Source organism: Equus asinus, chromosome 20 (assembly GCF_041296235.1).
Source record: "Equus asinus isolate D_3611 breed Donkey chromosome 20, EquAss-T2T_v2, whole genome shotgun sequence".
NCBI classification, from domain to species: domain Eukaryota; kingdom Metazoa; phylum Chordata; class Mammalia; order Perissodactyla; family Equidae; genus Equus; species Equus asinus.
The window spans coordinates 29,605,211-29,616,019 of NC_091809.1; the positions used below are offsets into that span (position 1 = coordinate 29,605,211).

A 10,809-nucleotide genomic window follows, 5' to 3' on the forward strand; every position below is an offset into this window, starting at 1 on the left:
TTAGTCCTTAGTCTCACGCTCTTCTCCCCTCCCCACTCAGTGCACGCATAGACTCAGTTCTCTAGGGCAGGGATTCTCCCACTGAAGCATGCATAAGATCTGATGGGAGCATGGCAACACATGAAGGCCTCCGGCCCCTCCCAGAGAGAGATGATGGGTCCCAGGTAGGGTCTGGGAATGCACATGGAGCCTGTAACCCCAAGTGATTTGGATGCAGGCAGGAGCCAAAAATCACAGTCTGAAGCCGGTTGCTGCACAGTTACACATCGGGTCCTGCTCAGCCCTGCTGTTCCTGAAGCTTCTGGGAGGAAGGACTGAGCTGAAGATGGCTAAATTCCCACTGCCCAGTGCTGGGCACCTGGAGCCTCTCTTCCTGACATTTATCCTCTCCTCCCAACTCCAGCATCTCTTCTTTGGCACTTATCATTTTAGAGTTGTTATCCTACAACTACATCCAGAGGGGTTAAGACAACCATAAGGGACATAACATCGTGTGGACTCCATTCTCGGCAGAGCTCTGGGGTCAGGGACGTCAGGCTGTTTTCTAAGCACTGATGACACTGCCTGAGGATGTGGAATTAGCATTCTGTCTCCCCAGAGCAGACCAAGAGGAACTGAATGAAAGCTGTGGGGAGATGGAGTCAGGGTCGCCAGGTCCCTGCAGCCAGCGAGAAGGCCAAGGCCTAATGCGTGGGGGACTTTCTCAGGGTGCAGGGCCACCTGTCAGGGATTATTTGAGTGGCAAAAAGGTGAGGAAAGCTTCTCCAAGTCTCCTTCCTGGGCCTTGGTTTCCAAACCTTTACTGACCGCAGGATAACGTAACCCTTATATATATCCTGGCAGAATTCCGATCGCCCGTCTCTCGCTCCTCAACCTTGTTCTCTTTCCACAGTTTGACCCAAAACTCCTTCCCAAAGTCGCCTTTGATCAACTGTGTCTGTGCTGGTCTTCCCACCCCTGCAGCCACATGCCCATGGGCATCATGTCTACAGCCCAGATCACAGGCTCCCCGCTGTTGCTGTGTGTCTTTTTGCACCATTAGCTTGTGCATACTCCCTTCTTCTGGGTTCCTCAGCATCTCCTCCTGAGCCCAGCGTCAGCCCTCACATAAGCACTGCACACACCCCATGTGCTAATGACAGTGGTGGGAAGGAGGGGAGGGCACAGAATGGCTGATTCACAGCGTCCTCCCCGGACTGCACTTCAACCCTTTCATGCGATTGCTTGTGTCATCCTTTCCGTAGCTGCATGAAGCCATGAGGAGGTAGGGCTGGACACTGTCCTGCTTCTCTACATGAGGAAATGACGGAATCTGCCAGGCAGTGTTGTGAGCCCTTTACATGTATTGACTCATTAATCCACATGGTAACTCAATAAAATAGATGCTATTATTAGCCCTATTTAACAGTTGCTAAAATCGAGGCACCAGAAACTAAATGACCTGCTCAATGGCATATAGTTAATAAGTGACAGAACTGGGCAGCATCTGAGCCCAGGCATTTGGATTCCTAGGTCTGTCCTCTGTCACCACCTCCTGCTGCAATGGAGTGAGAGCAGGAGGGCCTCATAGTTGTTCAAACAGAAACACGTAACTTGGAGAAAAGGGACTCATTAACAACAAGAATACCAAGGGGGATGGAGCTGGCCTGGTAGTGTAATGGTTAAGTTCACACGCTCTGCTTCAGTGGCCCAGGGCTCACAGGTTCAGATCATGGGTGTGGACCTAGCACCACTTGTCAAGCCATGCTGTGGCGGTGTCCCACATAAAATAGAGGAAGATTGGTATAGGTGTTAGCTCAGGGCCAATCTTACTCACAGAAAAAAGAAAACAAAACAACCAACTGCCCTGAATTCTCCTCCTGATGGGACTTCTAGCTTCACTAGGGAGGAAGATGTCCAGGATATAAGGAAAAGAGTGCTCATTAGAGCTCCCCAGTTGGAGCAGGTTGCCTTCTGGAAGGAATGGCTTCCCCTTGCCTGTCAGTGTTTCACCAGAGGCCAGCTTCTGCAAAGTTTCACACAGGTCCCTCATGGTCTCCTCGTGGAGATGGGTAGATACTGGGGGGATGCTGGGACCTTGAGGGTCAGGACAGGCAGCCTCCAGATAGTTGAGTCAATGTGTCCAGAAAGTGCAGATTCGGAGATTGACATCAAACCAGCAGAAGAGCTGGAACAGACCTCCACCCTATCCTTTTGCGTATGCCAAAATGTGGGACTATCTCAAATCAGAAATGATAGATTCAGGATGCAAAATTATCTTGATAACCATGGGCAAAACCCTGGAATAAAATGCAGTAGTTATGTATTAAGTTCTGCACCAAGATTCAAAGGATTGACTACATAAGGCCAGGAGGGGAGAGGTCCCACTTGACTAGAGGGTTTGTGAAAAGTCGGGTGACCTAACCCCAGACTCCTCAGGGTCCACACTGTGCTGCAGCCACAACACTAGCCCTGCTCCTGGGCTTTGCAGCAGCCACGCCACAGAGGCCGCCAATGTCCCTGTGCTCTGCTGGCCCAACCCTGTGTGGGGCAGTGCGGTCAGCTCCAGCCAGATGAGGAGGGCACTAGGTGGTGAGGGTTGGGACGCTTTGTCATATAAAACCCAACTCTCTTAGGAACTGAGGATGCAGTCTTGGAATATGGCCAGCTGCCCTCAAATAGCTACAGCGCTGCCAAATGTGAGGAGGAGGAAGAGGTTATCTCTGTGTCATCTGGGGGTCAGAGCTAGGAAAATCCCCGGGAGAATTCCAGGGGTGCAGACTTCACCTGCAGCTCTAACAGGGAGAGCCCCAGGCAGGGGCCGATGACACGCCTGCAGAAGGAGCAGAAGAGAGGTTTGTCGTGGCAGGGTGGGTGGCATCCCGCCCAGTACCCGAGGCCAGAGCCAAGCCATCGCTCTTGTCCCCACACTGCCTGTCTCCCAACCCTGCAGATGACGGCAGTGACCCCCGGCGCGATGCACCGCCAGGCACCGACCCCAGGGAGTACTGCATGTCTGACCGCGACATCGTGGAGGTGGTGCGCACTGAGTACGTGTACACGCGGCCCCCGCCGTGGTCGGACACGCTGCCCACCATCCACGTGGTGACGCCCACCTACAGCCGCCCCGTGCAGAAGGCTGAGCTGACGCGCATGGCCAACACTCTGCTGCACGTGCCCAACCTGCACTGGTTGGTGGTGGAGGACGCTCCGCGCCGCACGCCGCTGACCGCGCGCCTCCTGCGCGACACCGGCCTCAACTACACGCACCTGCACGTGGAGACGCCCCGCAACTACAAGCTGCGCGGCGACGCCCGGGACCCGCGCATCCCCCGCGGCACCATGCAGCGTAACCTGGCCCTGCGCTGGCTGCGCGAAACCTTCCCCCGCAACTCCAGCCAGCCCGGTGTGGTGTACTTCGCGGACGACGACAACACCTACAGTCTGGAGCTCTTCGAGGAGGTAGGGATGGGGCAGGAGGCGCGGATGCCTGGCCTGTGGCGTGCGGCGTGAGGGATGAAGACGCGCACTCCTGGCCGGGGCTCCCGTGGAGGGGCCCTTTGGGTATACACACAGGGCAACCAGAGGAGGGATGCCAGGCTGAGGTCAGTGCAGATGGGATGAGAGAAACTCGCTGCAGGTTTCAGCAGCCCCCACTGGGTACATGGAAGAAAGTTGGAGTTGGAGCCCATGACCATAGTCCTGGCCTCAGAAGCATGGCCTGAATGAGGGCTTAGAGTGGGGTCATTCAGTGTGGCTGCCGGAAGACTCTGTGGTTTGAGTGTCCCTGGGGTTTGTGCATCATGGTAGTCTGGGGGAGGGGGACTCTGAATTGGGAATTTCGAACTCTGATTGGGACGACTGGGAGGTTTTGCAGCAAGGAAGAAAGCAGGGCAGGAGGTCATGTGAAGAGGGGAAGATGAGTGGATTTGAGAGGCCAGGCCTTGCCCACAGCCCATGGCAGGTTCCTCCACAGCTGCCTATCTCCAGAGATGCGTCCCGAGGCAGGGCTGGCCTGGGTCCCCAGTGGGGCCTCAGATGGCCTGTCTGCGTAGAGTCAAGCAGTGATTTCACCTTCCATGGGGACGGGCATCACTCCCCATCAGCAGTCCTAGGTGTCCTGACTCTGGATCCCCCACCTATAGATGCGCAGCACCAGGAGGGTATCCGTGTGGCCCGTTGCCTTCGTCGGCGGCCTGCGGTACGAGGCCCCACGGGTCAATGGGGCAGGGAAGGTGGTTGGCTGGAAGACAGTGTTCGACCCACACCGACCGTTTGCAATAGACATGGCTGGGTTTGCAGTCAACCTGCGGCTCATTCTGCAGCGAAGCCAGGCCTACTTCAAGCTGCGTGGCGTGAAGGGGGGCTACCAGGAAAGCAGTCTCCTCCGAGAGCTCGTCTCCCTCAGCGACCTGGAGCCCAAGGCAGCCAACTGCACCAAGGTAAGACCTCAGCAGAGCTGACAGCTGCAACACAGGTGTGTCCAAGCCCATCCAAACCCGCCCGACAGCTCAGGGAGCAGGACATCAAGGCCTCAAAACAGCCTTGCAAAGAAGAACCAGCCTAGAGCCACGCCTTCCCAGAGCACACCCCGGAAGGCAGCTTACCACCTGTCGGGCAGCCCAGGAAGGTCGGGGGGGAAGATGGGGGTGGCGCCCCGTGAGGCAGAGCCAAGGATGGCCTCCCCACACAAACAGCAGTGCTCCACGACCTCCCTGCCAAACACACGGACACGTGTGCACACACATGCACAACACATACGCACGTACGCACGCACTGCTTCTAGTTTGGACTTCTCTGGCTAGGACCAGGGCTATCACTTAGCTGAGCTGAAGGCTCCTGAAGAACTTTCTCCCTCTCTAGAGAGACCCATCACGAGACCCGGGGGAGGATGAGAGGCAAGAGGAAATCTTGAGATTTGTCTATTTTCTGTAGCTCTAGACTTTCTGTTTCCAACAGATATTTTGAATGCATACATGTACTAACAGCAAGAATGAGATGGTAGGTATAAATAAAGAACAATGGAGGAAATTTGGACGGAAGAAGGGCAGAATGAGAGGGGCAGGAGAAACTGTGGCAGGGGGTGGGAAGTCAGGGGCCTGCCCCATGTTGTTTCCTGTCCTGGACACAGATCCTGGTCTGGCACACACGGACAGAGAAGCCGGTGCTGGTGAACGAGGGGAAAAAAGGCTTCACGGACCCCACTGTGGAGATCTGAGCCCTGATACAGGTGCGGCGGGGACAAGGGCGGGCAGTGCACGGGGTGAGGGCACCAGGTCTGCACGCAGAACACATCTGCCTGCCGAGTGAGGCTTATCTTCTAGGTCTTCACTTGTGGGAGGACGGGGCCAATGCAGGCAGGAGTGGGAGAGGTGGAGCTGACATCCCCTCCCCTCGTGCCTTTGCAGGTCACCAGGAGCCCACTGCCCCCACACTGGGTCCTTCCACCACAGCTCCTTGGAAGGCCTCACTTTCCAGACACCTCCTCCTGACTCCCTGTCATTATTACTGTCCTTCTGGCCATGACACTGTCCCATTGCAAGGCTCTGCTATGTAGACTCTCTTGCAGGCTCTGTCTCCCCCGTGGATTCCTCTTCAGTCATGCCACTGTGACAGTGACCCCCTCGCTCACTGCCTCCACCTCACTGCACAGGTCCACATGTCTCTCGGCAGTGACTGCGTAGCACAGTGGTGAAAGCACGGACTCCAGAGCCTAGTTCCCCTCCCAGGTCTGCCACTCTTCTCCGTTTGACCTTGCTTTCTTTCTCTGGGCTGCAGTGTCTGCATCTGTAAAATGGGTTGTTGGGGCCCCAGGGACAGTCTCTGGCACATACTATGTCCTATATAAGTGTTACTATTTTTATTTGAGTCTTCAAAACCCCCTATTGATGTAGGCCACAGGATCTATCTATGTTTTAGAGGTAAAGAAAGGATGTTCAGAAGAGCTAAATGAAGTCAATTGTGCCTGCTGATTGGCAAAGCCAGGAGTTTTCTATGGGCTTTCCTCTGATCTGGTCACAGTGGTGGCAGCTCAGGCAGTGGGACACACATCTGCCCTCTGGCTCAGGAGTTAAGCTTCAGCTTCTATATCGCATTTGCAACCACCCTGCCTACAGGGGACCATACATTGTCAGTCTGCCTGTTTTGTTCCCAGAACTTAAAAAATCAAGTTGGCCAGTGCCACTGAGAATGCAATACAAGCCTTGCCCCCTGCCTCCACCCTCACTGGTCGCTGGAAGAAGCTGCTCCCTGCCGCCTCTCAAGAAGGGTCCACAGAGCACTCGGGCATGGGCTCTGCAGAGCTTGGGGTGACCCCTGTTGGGGGCTCAGGATTGGGCGGCATGGACAGACTGGTCACTCCCTGCCGGGCCTCACCCGTTCCTCCTCTCCCCTTCACAGGAGCCTCCTTCCCAGACCCTGTTCTTGGCCTTCCATCCTCTCCCGACAGCTGATGGTCCCTCCAAGGCAAACTCCTAAGGAATCACCATCACTCTCCTTTCTATTCTGGGGGCTTCAGAGAGAGCCCAGCCTGATGCCAGGACAAAGGACAGAGAACTTCAAGCACAGGAATCCCAGACCTGCTGTTCTCTTCCATGCAGCATGACCAGGGGCACATCTGCTAGCCAAGCCACACCAGCCAGTGAGCCGGTGCCCCAGTACGCCTCCCCAGAGCCTTCTGCACTGGCAGGGTCGTGGGAGCAGACACTGAGGGCACCCAAGCCCTGGAGTGACTCCAGGCTGGGAGGCAGGTGAAAGGACCCTGGTAGTGGAGTGTGGCCTCCTGAGCTTCCTGGTCCTGCGGCCCAGCACGACTACATGGGACACCTGGCCAGGGAATTCTGAAAGCCAGAGAGCAGCCCCCACCAGGCATCGGGAATGCCCCCGTCCCCTCCCTCCCAAGTAGACATACCTTTCCAGCTTTCCTCTGGCTCCTGTTTCCAGAGCATAAGGCTGTCTTTGATCCTAAGAGGCAACCAACCCTGCATGAAGGGCGCCTGGGCCTGCCAACAGGCTCCCCCTATACCTCAGGCTGTGGTGGGAGCAGAGGCCCTTCCTCTGGCCCCACGTCCCTCAAGCCTGCTCCTTCCAGCACAGGGAAGGAGGTGGGCCCTCCAGCCAGCACAGGTCATGGACTAACCTGGACTAGAAGCAAGTGGGCCCTGTCCATGCACTGCATCCCCACTGCCCACCGGGCACTAGGGCCCCTTGCCTCGGCTGGGACTGGGGAGGGCAGGAGCCCTCTTCCTGGAGACCACAGACCTCAGGGCTTGAGGGACCAGGGGTGGGCCAGAACGGATGAGCAGGGAGGCCAGGCAATTCCAGGACACCTTCCTGCCCCAGGTCAGGGGAGCTGGAGGGAGCGGGGGAGGGGACTCTGGATTAGCAGAGGGATTGATGGAAAGTGGGCAGAGATAATTTGGACGTTGAGGGGAAAGGAGACCTGAGCACACACTGCTTTGGAAATCACTCTATTTTAAACACAAAACGGGAAAGAAAAGCTCTCTTGTCCCTCAGTCGGGAGCATGCAGAGCACGCCCGCCTCCTGTCCAGCCGCCCCCTCTCCCCCAGAGAGAGCCCTGTGCGCGGGCCGCCCCCTCTCCCCCGGAGAGAGCGGTGTGCGCGTGCTGCCCCTCCACCAGGACAGAAGGCATTTCCCTGGTTCCAGGCCACTGCAGTGGCCCCCTGGTGGTTATCCCACTCATGCTCTGAAAGTTGGAAGCACAATTTTCCTCCCGAGTGGAGGAAAAGGCCCGCGCCTACTGAAGAGGTGTTTATATTTTAACCGCTAACAGCCCCCACTCCGTTTAAACTCACAGTACCTGTCTGAGGACCACTGAGAACCCTCTCCTGGTGTGTCGGGGGTGGGACTCAGTCGGGAGACCTAACATTCAGAAAATAGCATTGGCTGCCTATTTTGAGATGGATTTAACTTCCCACAGTAGTCATGAAACCATCAGATGGGATGGTATCCCTGAGGACCTGAGCCGCCTTGCAGGACGTTTCCCAACCTCAGTCTTTGGATGGTTACTTTGGAAATCAAGCCCTCGGAATCAGGTGGGGTGGCACGGGACAGGAGGGAGGAGGTGGGCCCAGGGCACCCATCAAATGGGTGAGTGTATGCCCAGGCACTCCACTGCCTCACCCACTGAAACCAGCCTTGAACGCTCAGGTCAACCCAGCTGGTCTTAGGCCTCCTTCTCAGCCAAAACCCAGGGCTCATTTTCAGGAAATTGATAATGAACAACAAAATGGGGTATTCTTTTTTTTTTTTTTTCTGGCAGATGCTACTTCAGTTGTTTTCACCTAATATCCCCTCTCAGCTGCATGTGTATTTATTTATAATTATAACCTTGGTGGACTGCAGCTTTCATCCTTGTTGGGAATGAGTTTGTGATAAATCAGAATTGGGTCCATGGCCACAATTTGTTCTCCAAACCCAGTCCATTCCCTGCTCCCCACTGCAAAAGAGTGAGGTTGGGGCCTAGGAGTCCAGAGAACAGAGTCTGGGGTGAGCTGCACCATCTGGTCTGTTTTAATTTAACTGTATTTAATTCTTTTCAAAATTAAAGTCAAATATGGTTTTTAACAGTCCTAATTCTCCTTAGCCCTGCCTTATTTTATTCTCATTTATTGCTTTAACTATCCAACCAATATTTATTTGTTGGGTGCCGTCTAAGAACAGGCATTATTCTAGGAGCTGACCCAGAGCAGTGAGGAACCAAAGCACTTGTCTGCACAGAGCTTGCCTTCCAGGGAGAGGCACGCCCAGACAACAGACATCTCCAGTGGTCCAGATGCAGTCTGTGCCAGGAGAAGCATGAGGCTGAGTGGGGGAGACAGAGCAGCTGTGGAGAGGAGCTGATTGACTGTGTAGGGTGGTCAGAAAGGCCGCTCTGAAAAGGTGACATCTGGTCAGAGCAGCACACAGACATGCATTATCTGCGTCAGAGCATTCCAGAACAGGGAACTCACCCCCAAACAGGAGAGTGCTTAGCATGTTTAAAGATCAGCAAAAAGGCCAGTGTGACTGCAGCAGATTGGGGAGTTGGGGGGTGCTGGTGGTGGGAGATGGGATAGACATGGGAGCAGGGAGGCACAGAATGCATTGATCCTGGGAGCCAGAGGAAAGCTTCTGGCTTCTACTGTGAGTGAAAAGGGAAACCACTCCAGGGATTGGAGCAGAGGACCGACAGGATCTAACTGGCCTTCTGGAAGAATCACTCCACTTCCTGTGCTGACAATGCACAGAGAGAACAAGGGCAGGCCAGGGGACAAGGAGGCAGCTCCCTCAATGATGCCAGCACAAGATGACAGCAAGCAAGATGAGGGTGCAAGCTTTGGGGCAGAGAAAAGTGATCGGGTTCTCCAAGTGTTTGAGGCACAATCTGCTGATGGATGGGATGTGGGATATGAAAGAGAGGAGTCAAAATCATCTGAGACACGGAAGAGAACTGCCCTTTCCAGATATGGCGTAGTGCAGGAGGGACACGTGGGAGTAGGGGAGTTTGGTGTCATGTGACCATTAGACATGTGCAGGAGAGAAGTGAGTGGACAGCGGCCAGTATACCCAGAGCTCGGATGGAGATGAACACGAACACTGCAGAGGACTAGTGTCAAGGCTATTGACAAGCCCGGGTCAATGAGGCCCTCTGCAGCCGGTGTGGACAGAGGGAAGAAGAGGCCCAAGAATGGTTCTGGAGACCTCCAGCATTTAGAGGTTGGGGTTACCATGGGTAGTCTTCAAGAGAGACTGAGCTGAGGCTGTCCAGTGGGAATGTCTGGACAAGCCTTGAATGAGCTGAGGACGATCTCTTCCAGGTGCTCTGATGGAGAGTTGCTGCAGGGTCATTTCGCAGATAAGAAGGTCAAGAATATTAAGTTGGTGCAGGAGGACCTTGCCCTAAGAAAGGGCCAGGGCATCTTCGCAGATTCATGTGAGAGTAATCTGAGGGGATTCTTCGCTTCACAAAGGATTCACAGTAAGATTCCCTTAAATATCAGTTCCCTGTCACATTTTCCAACAGAAGCCCACTTACACTCTGGGGTGCAGCGAGACCCAGCGCTGGCCATGCCCAGCAGCCCAGGCCCCACCCACTTCTGAGATCTGGGCTTTCCATTCCAAGGCAGTTCAGGAACAGCTGCCGAGTCTCGGCAAAACTGGGGACTTTGCCCTCCTCTTGCCCCCTGGTCATGGTCCATGACGTTCACTTTAATAAGCTCCATTTCTCTTCCCCCAGTGGGACCCCTGGGCCCAGCCCCCTGTGACTGCCTGTCCTGACTCGGCTCAGCTCTGGGGCCCAGCAGCTGCACACCATAGCTGCACCTGTGCAGAACCCTTTCTCAGCCGAGCACAAGCTGCAAGCCAGCGGGCCGCAGGGGGCCGCGTGGCCTGCTCCTCTCCCTGCCCTGTCTTTGTGGGCTCCTGGTGCAGGCACCGCCCTGGGGAGGGGTCTGCTATTTGACTTTGACTATTATGGAAGATAAATCATTTGTGGCAGTAGAATCCAGATGCTATTTTTAAAGGAAACACCACTGCAGCTCACTCACATGCAGAGCTCGTGGCTGTCCAGCAGGTCTACCGCCTGCCCACCAGCAGCAGAACGGATTTGTATTGCACTTCTCCTCTCCAGGGGCACCTGCAATCCAGGTGACACTTCAGGGGGAACGCAGGTCAGGAGGACATGAGAAGGAGCCAGAGGCCAGGTCATCCACTCATAGGTAAAGTTAGCGTCTGGACACAGGCGCCAGCCAGGCTAATTATGAGGCTGACCCCACATGGCAGGCATCTCTGGCTAATAGCACAAAGAGAATTGGAGAAATACCACCAAA

General features: G+C 55.1%; 1 protein-coding gene across 6 annotated transcripts in view; it reads left to right on the plus strand.

Annotated features, from left to right (window-relative positions):
- The window catches only part of B3GAT1 (beta-1,3-glucuronyltransferase 1), a 30,830-nt gene extending 22,259 nt beyond the window's left edge, over window positions 1–8,571 (plus strand). For all 6 annotated transcript variants that reach the window (XM_070489880.1, XM_044752808.2, XM_014865957.3 and 3 more), the window contains exons 4-7: window positions 2,933–3,441; window positions 4,125–4,421; window positions 5,111–5,209; window positions 6,379–8,571. In XM_070489880.1, the coding sequence (XP_070345981.1) occupies window positions 2,933–3,441; window positions 4,125–4,421; window positions 5,111–5,197 (893 nt within the window). In that variant the 3' untranslated portion in view covers window positions 5,198–5,209; window positions 6,379–8,571. The remainder of the gene's footprint in view (window positions 1–2,932; window positions 3,442–4,124; window positions 4,422–5,110; window positions 5,210–6,378) is intronic.
- Window positions 8,572–10,809: the final 2,238 nt, after the last annotated feature.